The sequence below is a fragment of the Ursus arctos genome, unplaced genomic scaffold (genome assembly GCF_023065955.2).
Source record: "Ursus arctos isolate Adak ecotype North America unplaced genomic scaffold, UrsArc2.0 scaffold_21, whole genome shotgun sequence".
Lineage (NCBI taxonomy): Eukaryota > Metazoa > Chordata > Mammalia > Carnivora > Ursidae > Ursus > Ursus arctos.
The window spans coordinates 17,360,670-17,377,135 of record NW_026622886.1 but is presented as its reverse complement, the minus strand read 5'-3'; the positions used below and the strand labels follow the sequence as shown (position 1 = coordinate 17,377,135).

Sequence of the window (16,466 nt, the reverse complement as noted above, 5' to 3'; positions counted from 1 at the left end):
CTTTGAAAAACGTTCTCGGTATTTTGATCGGGATAGCATTGAAAGTGTAGATTGCTCTGGGTAGCATGGACATTTTAACTATGTTAATTCTTCCGATCCATGAGCATGGAATATCTTTCCATCTTTTTATGTCTTCCTCAATGTCTTTTAAGAGTGATTTATAGTTTCTAGAATAAAGGTCCTTTACGTCTCTGGTTAAGTTAATTCCAAGGTAACGTATGGTTTTTGGTGCTATTGTAAATGGGATGGATTCCCTGATTTCTCTTTCTTCGTTCTCGTTATTCGTGTACAGAAATGCAACTGATTTCTGAGCATTGATTTTGTATCCCGCCACGTTACTGAATTGCTCTATAACTTCTAATAGTTTGGGAGTGGCTTCTTTTGGGTTTTCCATATAGAGTATCATGTCGTCTGCGAAGAGAGACATTTTGACTTCTTCTTTGCCGATTTGAATACCTTTGATCCCTTTTTGTTGTCTCATTGCTGTTGCAAGGACTTCTAGTACTATGTTGAATAATAGTGGCGAGAGTGGGCATCCTTGTCGTGTTCCTGATCTTAAGGGAAAGGCTTCCAGCTTTTCCCCATTGAGAATAATATTTGCAGTAGGCTTTTCATAGATGGCTTTTATGAGATTGAGAAATGTACCTTCTATTCCTACACTCTGAAGGGTTTTAATCAGGAAAGGGTGCTGTATTTTGTCAAATGCTTTTTTGGCATCGATTGAGAGGATCATATGGTTCTTGAGTCTTTTCTTGTTGATATGATGTATCACGCTGATTGATTTGCGAATATTGAACCATGCTTGCATCCCAGGTATGAATCCCACTTGATCGTGGTGGATAATCCTTTTAATGAACTGTTGGATTCTATTAGCAAGTATCTTGTTGAGGATTTTGGCGTCCATATTCATTAGGGAAATCGGTCTGTAATTCTCCTTTTTGAGGGGGTCTTTGCCTGGTTTGGGGATCAAGGTAATATTGGCCTCATAGAATGAGTGTGGTAGCTTTCCTTCTGTTTCTATTTTTTGAAATAGCTTTAGGAGAATAGGTATTATTTCTTCTTTGAATGTTTGGTAGAATTCCCCAGGAAAACCGTCCGGGCCTGGAGTTTTGTTATTTGGAAGGTTGTTTATCACTGACTCAATTTCTTCATAATTAATTGGCCTGTTTAAGAAATCAATTTCTTCCTTTTTCAATCTTGGTAGTTTATAGGTTTCCAGGAAGGATTCCATCTCTTCCAGATTGCTTAGTTTATTGGCATATAGCTGTTGATAAAAATTTCTAATAATCCTTCCAATTTCAATGGTGTTCGTCGTGACCTCTCCTTTTTCATTCATAATTTTAATAATCTGGGTCCTTTCTCTTTTCTTTTGGATAAGTCTTGCCAGTGGTCTGTCAGTTTTATTGATTCTCTCCAAGAACCAGCTTCTAGTCCTGTTGATCTGCTCTACTGTACTTCTGGTTTCTGCTTGATTGATTTCAGCTTTAATTTTGGTCAACTGCTTCCTTGTGTGGATTAGGCCTGTCCCTCTGTTGCTGTTCCAGCTTCTTGAGGTGAGAATATAAAAACTGCATTTTAGATTTTTCTATTCTTTTGAGTGAGGCTTGGATGGCTATGTATTTCCCCCTTAGGACTGCCTTTGCAGTATCCCATAGGTTTTGGACTGTTGTATTTTCATTCTCATTGGTCTCCATAAATTGTTTAATTTGATTTTTGATTTCCTGGTTTATCGAGTCATTCCTGAGCAGGATGGTTCTTAGTCTCCAAGTGTTTGAGTTTCTTCCAAATTTTTCCTTGTGGTTGAGTTCCAATTTCAGAGCGTTGTGGTCTGAGAATATGCAGGGGATAATTTCAATCTTTTGGTATCGGCTGAGACCTGTTTTGTGTCCCAGAACATGGTCTATTCTTGAGAATGTTCCATGGGCATTAGAATAGAATGAGTATTCTTTGGTTCTGGGGTGTAGTGTTCTATATATATCTAAGAGGTCCAACTCGTCGAGTATGGCATTCAAAGCCTTTGATTCTTTGCTTAGTTTTTGCCAGGGTGTTCTGTCTATTTCTGAGAGTGGAGTGTTGAGGTCCCCTACTATTAATGTATTTTTATCTATATGTCTCTTTATTCTGGTTAAGAGTTGGCTTGTGTATCTTGCTGCTCCCCTGTTGGGGGCATATATATTTATAATTGTCATATCCACTTGTTGAATACTTCCTTTAAGAATAATATAGTGCCCTTCTGCATCTCTAACTATAGTCTGTAGTTTAAAATCCAATTTATCTGATATGAGAATTGCTACCCCAGCTTTCTTTTGAGGTCCATTTGCGTGAAAGATGGTACTCCATCCCCTTACTCTCAGTCTGAATGCATCTTTGGGTTCAAAATGAGTCTCTTGTAGACAGCAAATGGATGGGTCATTTCTTTTTATCCAATCTGCAACCCTGTGGCGCTTGAAGCAAGAATTTAAACCATTAATGTTCAGGCTGAGTACTGAGAGATATGCTTTTAATTCTGCCATGTTGTCAGTAAAGTCTTTGTTTGTATTGGCTGTGACTTTCTGTTTTGTATCACTCTTGGGGCCTTTTTACTTTTATAGAACCCCCCGTAATACCTCCTGTAGGGCTGGTTTCGTGGTTACGAAATTGGCTAGTGACTGTCGATTCTGAAATGTCTTTATTTCTCCATCAATTCTGAATGACAGCCTTGCTGGATAAAGGATCCTTGGCTGCATGTTTTTCTCTGAAAGAGCTTTAAAAATGTTCCCCCAACCCTTTCTCTCATTCCAGGTCTGTGTAGACAGGTCTGATGTAATTCTGATGCCTTTGCCTTGGTACGTGAGAAATTTCTTTGCCCTGGCCGCTTTCAATACTGTATCCTTGGATCTCATATTTGCGAATTGCACTATGACGTGACGTGGTGTAGGTCTGTCATGGTTGAGCTTGGGAGGGGTCCTCTCTGCCTCTTGGACACGAATTTTTGTTTCCCTTGCTAGATTAGGGAAGTTTTCAGCTACAATTTGTTCAAATATCTCTTCTAGACCTCTGTTTTTCTCCACCCCCTCGGGGATGCCGATGATTCTAACATTGGATCGTTTCGTTGAGTCAGTAATCTCCCGTAGCCAACATTCGTGGGCGTGGATTTTTTTTAAGACCATCTTCTATTTTTATTTTTTCCTCTATTAACCCATCCTCCAATTCACTAACCCTTTCCTCCGCTTCCGTGACCCTGGCCGTCAGAGCCTCTAGTTTTGCCTGCATTTGGCTCATAGAATTTTTAATTTCTGTCAAATTCGCTCTCATTTCCGCCCTTAGGGATTCTATATTCTCAGTAATATTTTCCTGAATACTTTTTTCAAGTCTACTCATTATCTTGACCATTGTTACTCTGAATTCCATTTCTGATAATTTGGTTACATCCATATCCGTTACTTCTGTGGCAGAGGCCACTGACTCACTGTCTTTTCTTTGCTGGGGGGGGCTTCTCCTTCTTGTCATTCTGATGAAGAGAGGTTGCGGGGTTTCCAGAGCCCAAAATTATTGACTGGGTCCCAGGCCGTGCCCCTTGTTTTATAGGGATCTTAGAGATGTGGGCTTCTTCTTTAAAGATTTTATTTATTTACTTATCTGAGAGAGGGAGACAGACAGTCAGCAAGAACGAAACAGAAGCAGGGGAGTGAGAGAGGAAGAAGCAGGCTCCCAGCGGAGGAGCCCGATGAGGGACTCCTTTCCGGAACGCTGGGATCACGCCCTAAGCCGGAGACAGGCGCTCAATGACGGCGCCACCCAGGCGCCCGGGTTGTGGGCTTCTTGATTTTTCAGCCTGCCTTCTGTGTTCTGGGGGAGGGGCCTGCCGCGCCGATACTCAGGCAACCCTGTTTGGGTAGAGTCTCCGTGTCCCCTGCGAGGGGGGATGGGGATGGGCACTCCCTGAGCCGGTATTTCCAGGCTTTTGTTCTCTGGCGGCTTTCCCTGGCGGTTTGCTGTGCCTCTTCTGAGGGTCAGAGCAGCAGAGGCTGCATTGTCGCAGAACAGAGGGATTGCGGCCCGTTCTCTACTAATGTTCTGGCCACTTTAACTCTGTTACTGTTGGTGCTGCTCAACCCTGCAGCGTCCCGGTATGTGCGCCCCACCCCGGCGTCCCTGCCCTCACTTCCAGGGCCAGCGCGTCTCTGTCCTTTGTGTTTCTAATGCCGCCAGCCACCGGCCGCCCCGTCTCTGTCCTTTGTGTTTCTAATGCCGCCAGCCACCGGCCGCCCAGCGCGCTCCCGGGTCTCCCGGTCTCAGTCTATGCCCGGTGAGCACACCTCGATTCCGGAGTTCCGTGAGAAGCCTGGTGGCGCGCGCACCCGGTTCAGGGTCTCAGTCTGCTGTTTCGCGGGTGCCGACCGCGAGTCCGCCCGCTCCCCCGTGCAGGTGGCCCGCCAGCCGCCAGCCGCCCCGCGCGCGCTCCGGGAGTTCCCGGTCTCAGTCTGGATCCCGTGAGCACACCGGGATTCCGGTGTTCCGGGAGATGCCTGGTGGCGCGCGCGTTCACGGCTCACCGGTCTCAGTCCGCTCTCTCGCGGGTGCCCTCTGTGAGTCCGCCCGCTCCCCCGTGCAGGTGGCTGCCGCTTCCCGGCGCCCGAACGCGGCGGCTCCCTCCCCCTTCCGTTTATCTTCCGATATCCGTGCACGGTTTACAGCTCCCCTCTTCGTACCTCAATACTCAGCGCTGGAGATGTTCATTTGTAGAGATCCAGATGCATCTTCCTGCGTCTCAGGCTGGTTCCGTGGTTGTTTAGGCTGGTCTGGTACCTATCCAGCTCAACTCAGGGGACCGGCTGAAAAAGGGGTCCCCTACTCCTCCGCCATCTTAACTCCTCCCAGTCCCCCCTAATCTATATTCCCTTAGGGAGGCATTCTTCATGTAGTCCAATAAAGAGGCCATTGTTCAAAACATTTTTGGTATCTACTTCAATATAAGAAGAGAGATAGGGACCCTTAATGTTGCTGAAAGTTTCTGGCCTGACTGAAACATTTGGTTTCCTGCGCACGTGGGACAACGTGTCTGAACAAGAATTGTCCTTTATGAAAAGGTGAACTCTGCTCAAAGAGCTCAAGGAAATGCCATGCACGGCCAAGGCTCAGTGGTGGCATGGTGACAGTGACAACAGTGGTGGTGATGATGATGATTTAAGAAGAATAAATCCTATTTTTAGATAGTATAACATTCGAACCCATTTCTATACAAATGCTTTCTCTCCCATCTTTAATTTCTAATTTTCTTGTTCTCTGCAAGATGTCTTTATGATAATGTTATTTCTTTAAAATTTAATTTTAAAATATTTCTACCATCTTACCAGAATGACCTTTAGATCTCATACTATGTTTTAAAAAGAACCTTTTTTCTGTCATATTTAAAGTTTTATTAACACAAAATTAGAGTGATGGAAAAGATAATCATTTTCTCAGCAAAGTGTAAAATTTCCCATGGTCTGGTAGAGTTGTATACAAGCCCTTCTCACCTTCTTAAGAGTTGGGTGCTATTTCTTTCTTTTTTTTTTTTTTAAAGATTTTATTTATTTATGTGACAGAGAGACAGCCAGTGAGAGAGGGAACACAGCAGGGGAGTGGGAGAGGAAGAAGCAGGCTCCCAGTGGAGGAGCCCGACGTGGGGCTCAATCCCGGAACACCGGGATCACGCCCTGAGCCGAAGGCAGACGCTTAACCACTGCGCCACCCAGGCGCCCCGAGTGCTATTTCTGTTCGATTGGCGAGATAATATCTATCATGTCAGGAGTGGGATTCTCTTGAACATATGAAGTTCAGTGAAACCAAAACTCTCTAGTTCCCTCTCATCTAGAACTTCTATCCGATGGGTCACCAGTCATTCATGATATTGATTCTTAAGTCAACTAGTATCATATTATCCTTCCTACTTTGGAATGCATGTTTTTCCCCGTCTGAAAAGAAATCTAATAAATTATTAACTTCAAAGACTCAGGGGATGTACTGAGATAGAACTATAACATGGTACGGAAACTTGTATGTGAGAATGCTGGATGAAAACACATTTGTTTTCCTACCTTGAAGCTCTTAAACCTTTCTTCCCCCATGGCTCTGGCTCTCTGTGTTTGCAAGTTCTTGAGAGGAGGCAAAGTTAAGGCCATCCATATCACAAAGCCCACAGTTTTTGATAACCCACTTACCAATTACAAGAGGAGGCAAACCTGATTGAGTAGTGGGAATTCAGTGTTCTCCCTCCCTTTCTTCTTGGTCATTAACATTTAGAATCAACGAAAAGGCAACTGACACTGCTGAGAGAGAAGCAAGAAGAGTTCTGAACATAGGTGCTCAATAAAAGCTCACAGGATTGAGAAAAACCATAGATACTTTGAAGACTATATGATTTCTCTTTCAGTCAAGGAAAGCTATTGGAACAAAAGAACAGAAGTAATAAAATCTTTCATTATGATAGAATCTAGTTTTCATGCAGAAACTCATATAAAATATAACATTGGCAAATAACCTTTAACTCTCCAGTGACTTTCAGAACTCCCCCAGACAAGCTCAATCCTGGCCTGTGAACCTCTTCAGTGTGCCCCAACTTGATTACCTTTTTTCCCTTCTTCCTGTTATTTCCAACTTCTATCCTTTCCAGGCAGGTAGAACCATCACCGTTTCTTTAATATTGCCCCTTAAAGCATAACCTACTTGAACTAATTTACAGTCTGCTTTACCTACTAGGCTGTTTTCTTCCTTTCTTTCCACAAAGCCTTTCTTGATCCATGAAAAGGAACCAGGACTCCTTGGTACCTTATCCAGGACAATTTGGACTCAAAGCTACTTACAAAAGACGTAGAAGACTCCCCCATGGTTATACCATTGCCAATCCTGTCTGTCTGTATTGAATGGTGAAAAAAAAAATAAGAAATTCAGTAATTTCACCTAAGCTTAACTTCACTTGCCCTAGAAGCTTCCATAAAATTTCCAAAATCAGAACTGGAAAAGAGTCCAGAGCACCACGGAGCCCACAGGAGGAGCAGGAGACTGCGGTCAGGTGGGAGTAGGAGGAGAGGATGCAGGGAACAGGGGCTTTCCAGGGTGGCCACACGTGGTGGGAGGGCACTCAGAGGACAGTTGGTCAGCAGGGGAGAGGCTGTGCAGCAGAGTGGTTAGGAACGTGTTCAGAGGAACCAGGAGTATAAATCCTGATACGTACTAGCTGAGGGAGCTTGGGTAAGTCGCTGAAAGTCTGAGCCGCTGGGGCACCTGGGTGGTCCAGTGGGTTAAGCAACCGACTCTTGACTTTGGCTCAGGTCATGATCTCAGGGTCGAGAGATTGAGCCTGGGGTCAGTCAGTCTCCGCTCAATGGTGAGTCTGCTTGAGATTCTCTCTCTCCTTCTCCCTCTGCCCCTCCCCACCCTCGAGTAAATGAATCAATCTTTTAAAAAAAGTCTCTGAGCCTCATGGGTGTGTTCACATTATAAAACTTTATAAGCTTACTTTAAATAGGCTTACTTTAAATGTCCAGGTATCGAGATTGAGTAGAGATCAAGAAACATGTCTAAAGAAATACTTTACCTTTTAACTCTATCATTTTATTTGAACTCTTATAAATTCTAATTTGTAAAATCTTGAACTCTCTGGGAAAAAGATATAACTCTGACTTCCTAAAGCACATTCAGATTCTCTTAATGTTTATAGCATTGATGTACTTCCGGTGTGAGATAAATTTTCACCTAACTCAACATTTTTTAAAACTGGACTTCATGTTTTTGATGCTGGTTGCTTTTTAATTTTACCGTCTAATAAAATAAAATTTCATAAATTACCTGGAACATGTTTAGGTGGTTTCCTTCTATTCCTAATTTAAGTAAAAGTTTTAGAAGTCACAGGACTCCATAGCACTTCTAGGAATCAGTATTACTTTGAAATTTTTAGCTATTGCAATAAGGCAAAAGAATAAAATCAGTAACATAAATACTAAGAAATAACAAAGTTATATTTATTTGTAAGTGATAAAACTGCAAAACCAAAATGTAAGGGTTTTAAAAATGATTAAGAGAATATGATAAAGTGGCTGATAGAAAAATTAATAACTTTCTTTCTACTAAGAATGACCATTTTTTTAAAATATTTTATTTTTAAGCAATCTCTACACCCAACATGGGGCTCAAACGCACAGCCCTGAAATCAAGAATTACGTGCTCCACCCACTGAGCCAGACTGTTCTTTTAAACAGAAATTTCTTTTAAACAGAAATTTTAAAACCTTAAAACACTCACAATAGTAACAAAAATATAAAATGCCTAGGAATAAATTTAACAAAAATAGTAGAGGACATAAGTAAAGAAAAGAAGGAATTTTAGGGGTAGACACTTTTACGATGCCATTCGTTAAATAAACCTTTCCCTTTTCCCTGAATTGAGAAGTCAATTAATCATATGTTTATGACATCCTGTCATCATTTCTAATTAGTACTGCATGGGGATTCTCAGCCAGTGAAGTAAAGGAAGAAAACAGAAAGGTATGAGAAAGAAAGGAATAAAAATCTTATTATTTATAGACATAGAAAATCCAAAATAGTCTTCAGATAAACTCTTAGAATGAATAAGTGAATTTAACAAAGTTGCTATATGCATATGAATGTAAATATAAACTTTTTTCTATACAGCAGGAAAAAATTATTAATGACAGATTTGAAAAGCTATCATTTACCGTAGTACCAGGAAATTTACACAGAAATGCAAAGAATCTGGAATAGCCAAAACCACCTAGAAAAAGAACAAAGCTGGTGGAATTACACTTCTAGTTATCTAATCTTATGAAAGAGCTGTAATAACAGTGTGGGATTGGAGTAAGTATTGATATAGACCAGTGGAACAAAAGACAGTTCAGAAAGAGGTCCATTGCATCTTCGGTCCCCTGGTTTACGTCAAAGGTGACTTTGTAGTGCAATGAGGAAAGAACAGTCTTTTCAACAAACAGATCTAGGTCAACTGGGTGTCTATACATCTGTCTATTTCTGGTTGAAGTGTTAATTATCATAACATATTTGCAAAGTAATCTGGCAAGAAACGTTAAAATGTAAAATGTAAACACCCTTTGACTAAACCAAACCATCTTGGGGGATCAGTAGTACAGAAATAGAAGCATTGAAACGCAAGGATGTGCATGAATAAGCAAACATGTCAAAAACTAGAAACAACCTCTATGGCGAGTGATTGGACAATAGGATGCGCCCATCCCGTGCATTGTTCTGTAGCATTAAAAAGAATGTGTTCGACAATGATAGTAACGTGTAGCCTTTATTGTGTGTTCATTGTGTGCTAGGCACCATTCTGAGTATTTTATATGTATAAACTCGTTCCATCTTGTAATAACAATATGTTGTAATAATAATTGTAATACAATGTTATTTCTATTTTATGGATGATGAAGTTAAAATTCAAACAGATTAAATATTTTACTCAAGCTCGCATGGCTGCTGTGTGGTGAGGTCTGAATTTGAACCCAGTCTTACTCCAGAACACAAACTCTTAAACTCCATGTAGTTATTCCGCCTCCCTGAGTTGATTAAAGAGGGATTTCTGTAAGGAGGGCACGTATTGCAGGGTGCACTGGGTGTTATACGCAACTAATGAATCATCGAACTTTACATCAAAAACCAGGGATATACTGTATGGTAACTAACATAATATAATAAAAAAATATTATTATAATAAAAAAGAGGGATTTCCCTTACATATTAGTAATTGAAAAAGCAGATAATGGAAAGCTAGTTATCCTATTTCAAAAAAAAAAGGAAAAAAAAGGAAAAGAAAAAACCCACATGAATATACATAATTCATAAGAGGATTTTAAAAGTCTTGGAAAGATACTCCTCAAACTGGTAATACTTATTTCTTCAGGATTGAGTGAGAAAGGAGGACATTATTAATTTGTTTTCACCTCTTTATTATGTTAAGTGATAGAAAGCACTAGAATACTTTGGTCCTGTTTTAATCTAACGAAGTGAAGAAAAAGAAATAAAAACCAGCCTCCACTTTTAGGTTCACAGTGTTTTCTTAAGAATAAAAGATTCGTTGAACAATTTGACAAGAAACTAATAAAACTTGTCTTCTAATTTCTTACCAGAATTTAGGTCCACAAGCATCTAATCCGCGGTGGTCATTCTACATGACATTTGCTCATTCATCTTCCAAAGTATCTAGATCTGCATAAAGTAGGTCCCCAGGAAACGTTTCACTTCCTTCCCGTTTATTATTCTCTCCTTCCTGCCTCTCTCTCAGTGAAATAGCCAGTGCTGTGATCATAAAGGCAGTCCTGTTTTCCATCATTCGTTCTGTTCAGGTGACTGACTGCACTAGCTCTCAGCATGGTAACCCAGTGCCCCTTTCGGAGAGAGTGAGCGCCAAACATAACTTGCTTCATTGTGGCAAGACCTAAGCTCAGAGTGAGACAGGGAGATTTGTCAACTGGGCAGCCTGTTACGGAGGAAAGCATTTTGTTAGGAACAGGGCCAAAGTCCTACCTTTAGAATCACATACAGTGATTACAGAGAGGCAAACAGTCCGTCTTTCTAAAATATCTGCTGTTTTATAGGCTCATCTGTGAATCTTAATAGGATCTAAAATGATACGTGTGACATTTCCGCCGTGCAGAGATATGAAACTTTGCATTTTGCCTTAGGCAAGAGTTAAATATCTTTCACATAAAACCATTATATGGAATTGGTATTTGTATGTTTGAGAACTTTACTTCAGCCGACAGTTTGAAACGATGCATTTCATGAACACTTTCTGCTTTTCCTTAGGTCCCATTTGATATCTCGCTGCCATCTATATTCAATCTTGAGAGACTTTTTGATCTTGCTAATGGTTGTATCGTATCTGGAGGAAGCCTTTTCAACTGGATAGTGTCGATTATTCCCTAAACGTTCTTTACATGTTAACTAACCTTGTAAAGGATTTAGTGGATGCTGTTTTTCTTGGTTTGAATACATTTGTGGAACTGTCTTCTTATAACAAGCAAAATAAAATTGTTTCGTACATAAGCTAAATTTCCTCAAACATTGTAATTTTGAGGGGTGTCTTAAATTGCATGAATTAAATGACGATGTTGTTGCTTATTAAAACCGTCTTACAGAACTATTCATAGAAAATATGTGTGCGCCCGGTGCCCCTATCCCCGTGTTTCTATAGATCGCATGTAGGTTGTCTTTAGATGTGCCCATAGAACAAGACTGGATTAAAACAGTGGGGACAGGAGGCAATGTCTGAAGACACCTCGATCGCTGTACCTGGGAGGAGGGTGCTAGTGGCCTGCAGTGGGTAGAAGCCAGGCAAGCTGCTGCCTGTCCTAAAATGCCCAGGAGGGCCCCCCACAACCTGGCCCAGAATGTCAATAGGGCCAAAGATGAGAAATTCTGGATTAAGCCTCAACATGTGGTCAGTTCAGTGCTGGCAGTTTTTCTGTGTGGCTTGGAAAGAAATATGTAGCTAATTAAGACCTTTCATATTTTCTGTCGCTGCATGAAATTTTAGAGCACGGGCTATGGAATTATATAGACCTGAGTTTGAACAGTAACTTCACCACTTCAGAGTTGTGCAACTTTAGGAAAGTAATAAATTCTTCAAGCCTTCGTTTTCTTACCGGTAGAATGGGACTATTAATAGGCTTGCTGTGTGAATTAAATTGAGATGATGTAATAAGGGGCTTAGCGCAACACGTGAGGTAGTAACAGTCATTGCGCTAGGAGTTAGCATTTCCCGGCCAAGTTGGAAGAGAAGCATGCATTTCTGATCCATTTTATTTAGCCTGTACCTACATGCTTCCTGCATACTGGCCCATGAATTGTTAAGGTAAAATGAGAAAAAAAAAATAAGGATAACATTAACGTTTTTTCTTTTCTTTTCTTTTTTCTTTTCTATTATTGTGTTCATTAGCCAGCATATAGTACGTCAAAAGCTCATTGTGTTAAATGAATTGCCCTTTATTCTGATTATGAATTTTCTGCTTTGTTGGTGTTGAATTGGCTTTTCTTTTATGAAGCCGTGGTAATAGTAGCTGGTAACTGTTTTAAGTATTTTAAATGTTCTTTATAACAAAAGAAAAAATAGTAACTTTATATTGGTCCCTGATTTTTAAAATATATTTTATTTATTTATTTGGGAGAGAAAGACAAGTGGGGGTGGGGGTGGAGGGGAGGAGCAGAGGGGGAGGGGGAGGGAGAGGGACAAGCTGACTCTATGCTGAGCACAGAGCCCTATGGGACTCCCAGGACCCTGAGATCATGACCTGAGCTGAAACCAAGAGTCAGATGCTTAACCAACTGAGCCATCCAGGTGCCCCTGATCCCTGGAATTTTTTTTTTTTTTTTAAGTTACACATCCACAAAGTTCCAAAGTCTGGGAGCAGCCAAGGTAGAAATGTCCTAGAATACTACGTAGGGAAAATGAACCTTAAGAAGACTTTTAATGATAAGAATTTTGATAGTCAGACATTTGCTGGTAGGGAGGATGCTGTAGGAGAACAGAGACATAACAATGAAAATGAATATGGTTTATATGTCAAGGATCTTCCTGCTACCCATGTGGAGTGGACAATCATAATGGAAAATGAGATAAACTCTTAGAGTAGAACTAGAGTGAAGACTTCAGGCTTGATTCAGTATATCATGGGGTACTATTACTGGTGATTAAGGAGAGGAGTGGCAAATTCCTAACACTAGTGGACATTCAATAAATGTTGAGTAAGTGAAAATGAAAGAGAAGAAAAAGGAAGGAAGGAAGGAAGGAAGGAAGGAAGGAAGGAAGGAAGGAAGATGAAAAAGAAAGAGAAAGAAAGAAGAAAAAGAGAAGGAAGGAAGGAAGGAAGGAAGGAAGGAAAGAAAGAAAGAAAGAAAGAAAGAAAGAGAAAGAAAGAAAGAAAGAAAGAAAGGAAAGGAAAAAAAAAAAAGAAAAAGGAATGCTGGGCTGGCTTTCAGAGAAGATAGGTATTCAGTATACAATGGACAGGGAAGAAACAGAGAAAAAGCCAGTAGGAAACTATGCTGCAGTGAAAGAGAAAGAGAAAAGAACAAAATATTTTCCATTGAATTCAGAAAAAGAAATTGCCTGATGACTAAACCTTCACATGAAATAAAGTTTGGGTCTTGCAGAAAAGCTGTTAAGATAGTGATGACTCTTATGTGGTAAGGGGCTTCCAAATCCTTTGGCCAGAGACTGGAGTTTATAAATTTCTATTGTGGGAGAGAGAATGCTTTCAAGGCTTTTGTGTTTCTCACAGGGAAAGTTTAACTTATGGGAAGTTTAGCCACCAAGGGCAAAAAAGCGCAACAAATCGCCTACACATTTAATATAGGTGCGGAAATATAGCACCACTAGTAACCAAGGCCATTCACTTCAACCTAATATCAATTTCCTAGGAGTGTATATGTTAACTGGGTGCTTTTCATTTTTCTTTATTTTAAATATGAATGGATATAAAGGCATATACTGCTTTATAGAACCCTAGAATAATGCCTGGCACATAATAGAGGTCTATAACACTTCTTGGATGGGTGGATGGGTGGATGGATGGATGTGACCAGGCAAGATGGCTCTGTGGGGATATAAAAGGAGGGGAAGGGAAGGTGTCACCACCACCTCCACCACCACTACCACTACCATTACTGCCTAACCTTTCTGGAGCATTACCATGCTGGACACTCTATTAATATATACTTCATATGCATTGTCTCCTTCTGTCCTCACAAGAATTATGACCATGGTGCACATCGAATGACTGACCCCAGGTTACTGATAAGGAAACAAAAGCATGAGGCAATTAAATAATTTGCCTAATGATCACAATTAGAGGTAGAACCAAGATTTAAATCTCGTTCTGACTGGAGAATTTGAACTCTTCATTGCTACACTGGCTTCTCCAGCTCTTGCACCTACCCCACTGCTCTGGGAAATTTGAAAGTCAAGGAAAAGGAAGACATAGCAAAGCCTCAAGCTAAAGCTGGAACACCTATTGTCTGCTCTAGGAGCAAATTTTTTTGAATGACTTGCAGACCTGAATGGATACCCCCAAGGAAACGTGGCGGCGGGGGTGGAGGGATGGATCCCCTTTGTCATCCATGCCAATATACTGGTTTCCTCTGGGGATGGCGGATCCCTTCCAACTATCACAAATAATATTTCAGCACATTTTTACTTTTTCTCCACTTTTAGTCACTTACAGCTGCTGTTATTCTTAGGCGTTGTTTTGACTGAGAGAAACACTGCCTAAAACTGCACCACGCCCTATAGACACAGTTGCCCCATTTTAAGCCATGATTCCAGAAATTCCCCCATCTCTTCTAAAATAGGAACACTCACTAGATAAAGCTGAAACTTTCTGTACAAGGCAGTGAATGAGGAAATGGCGAGCAAATGGGCTGAAGTACAAACAAAAAGAAAATTCAAACCTACCAGGATGAAAGATGTGTTTATTTCCAGAAATGTCTTTCAGGTTTTTTTTTTTAAGACCAAATTACACAATTTGCAGCTGCTTATTTTTTCATGTAATATACGGTATCTGCAAATGCTTTACAGCAGACACCTGCAATGTTTTCTATTTTAATTATAACAGAGAATGACAGGACGCAAACTGAAAGGGGAAGAAGAGGGGAAGCAGAAAGAGAGGGGAGGGAAGCAGGCAGCGAGAGACTAGGAGCCAGTGCCAGCAGCTAAGTGATGGGTAATAAAACCCCAGAGCTTCCCATATCTTTCTCCATATCAATCTCCAAGAAATTGCTTTAGAAATTGACCACCTGCCAGCTCTTCAGAGGCTTAAATGCAGTAGTCTCGGTTCACTTCATGTGTAGGCGCTTTACACATTCCCCACCCCAGCTGACTTGTTCTCCTTCATTGAATTGCAGGGGGTTTGAAATGGCACATTTCTGGAGAGTACTAGAAACTCGGTTTCTGTCTCTAGTCTGCATTGCTCTTCCTTCTCCTTCTGCGCATTATGTGAATCTCTCCATCCTAGTTCAAATGGCAGAGCATCAGGCTCCCAGAGCTCCTTGGGCACTGGCTGGTGCGCTGCTCATTTGGCTCTTAATAGCACCCTTCAGCTCAGAGGTTCGCATTGTTATATTTTCACTGTGCAGTCTTATAACCTTAACTCAAGGGCATCATAAGTGTGTGAGCCTGCCCCACATTCCTTCAGCTTTCATTTAGCTTGAGACTGGCACTTCATTGTTTGCTCATGTATCCTGGAAATGTGTTGAGGAAATGTACAATGTCCATAAAGCCTGGAAACCTAGGTGAAATATATATAATGTCATCAAAGCTATCTTCAACCTATGGAAACATAAATTTTAGTAATTTAATATCATCTATGTGTGCACAGGCTTGGACAACCCCGTAGCTGTGGATTAGGGGAGAACAGTGGGCCAGGAAGCCCACTGTAGAACCACCTTTTCCCCTTTTCCCATACTTGAAATGTTTGTGGTCTATCCCCCAAAGAACCTTTGCCCACGTGCCCAAGGAAACTTGTGCAAAAGTGTTCACTGATGCCCTGATTACAATAGCAAAAGACAAAACCCCCAAAATACAAACCTACCTCATATCCCCCAGATGGAGAATAGATAGATAAATGACGGTGTCGTCACACAGTAGGTTAGTACACAGAAGTTAGAAAGGAATGTGTAACAGAATTGTTGTAAATGAATTAAAGAGATGTATTTATCTGGATAAGCTTCAAAAGAAGGTTGACCAAAAGAAAAAAGTGTTGCGGAAAACATATACGAAGACACCATTTATATAAAAGTTACTAGAACAGGGGAAATGACATAATAGAGAGTATTTATGGATGTGTAAGTATCTACTAAAAACATTTTTCAATGCAGGTTCATGGGCAACCCCAAGTTCCGGTTTGGATCCCCCTCTTGGATGAAGGAGGGGGAATGAGATCTAACAAGAAAGCCCAAGGAGTTTCATTTGGACTTGCAAAATTATCTTTTTTAAGCCAGGGGTTTGTTGTATCAGCCTCTACTTTTTGCACACGTGAGATATTTCATGAGTTAAAAGCAAGCGCGTCATTTACCTTCTTCATCTCGTCGGCCAGCATGCTTTGTGTGGTTATCGGCTCACCTATCGGTAAATAACTATGAAATGTGAGTTGTGACTCTGGTCTCATCGTATAGCTGTGGTTCCATCATTTGGGGTTTTAATGACAACGAAAAATCATTTTGAAACTAATGTCAAATTATATATGTGCTCGATTTTGGAAAACTCCATCTACAAAAATATTAATTGTTCATGTAAGGTAGTAAAGCCTCAACCTATGTTTAATTACACGGAGGCAGATCCCCGTGCAATGCCTGTCAATGGTACGTTCCCTACTTATACTTTGATTTTCCAAAATTAGATATATGCAGAACTTTTTACATGACTGCTTGTTATGCAAAATGAGGTTCATTTGTGAAATCCATCTACAATCCATAATTTCAATG

General features: G+C 40.8%; 1 protein-coding gene across 2 annotated transcripts in view; it reads left to right on the top strand.

Annotated features, from left to right (window-relative positions):
- CFAP54 (cilia and flagella associated protein 54) overlaps positions 1 to 11,127 on the top strand; it is a 293,191-nt gene extending 282,064 nt beyond the window's left edge. For both annotated transcript variants that reach the window (XM_057316516.1, XM_044384508.3), the window contains one exon: positions 10,794 to 11,127. In XM_057316516.1, coding sequence (XP_057172499.1) covers positions 10,794 to 10,913 — 120 coding nt within the window. In that variant the 3' untranslated portion in view covers positions 10,914 to 11,127. The remainder of the gene's footprint in view (positions 1 to 10,793) is intronic.
- The last annotated feature ends 5,339 nt before the right edge of the window (positions 11,128 to 16,466 follow it).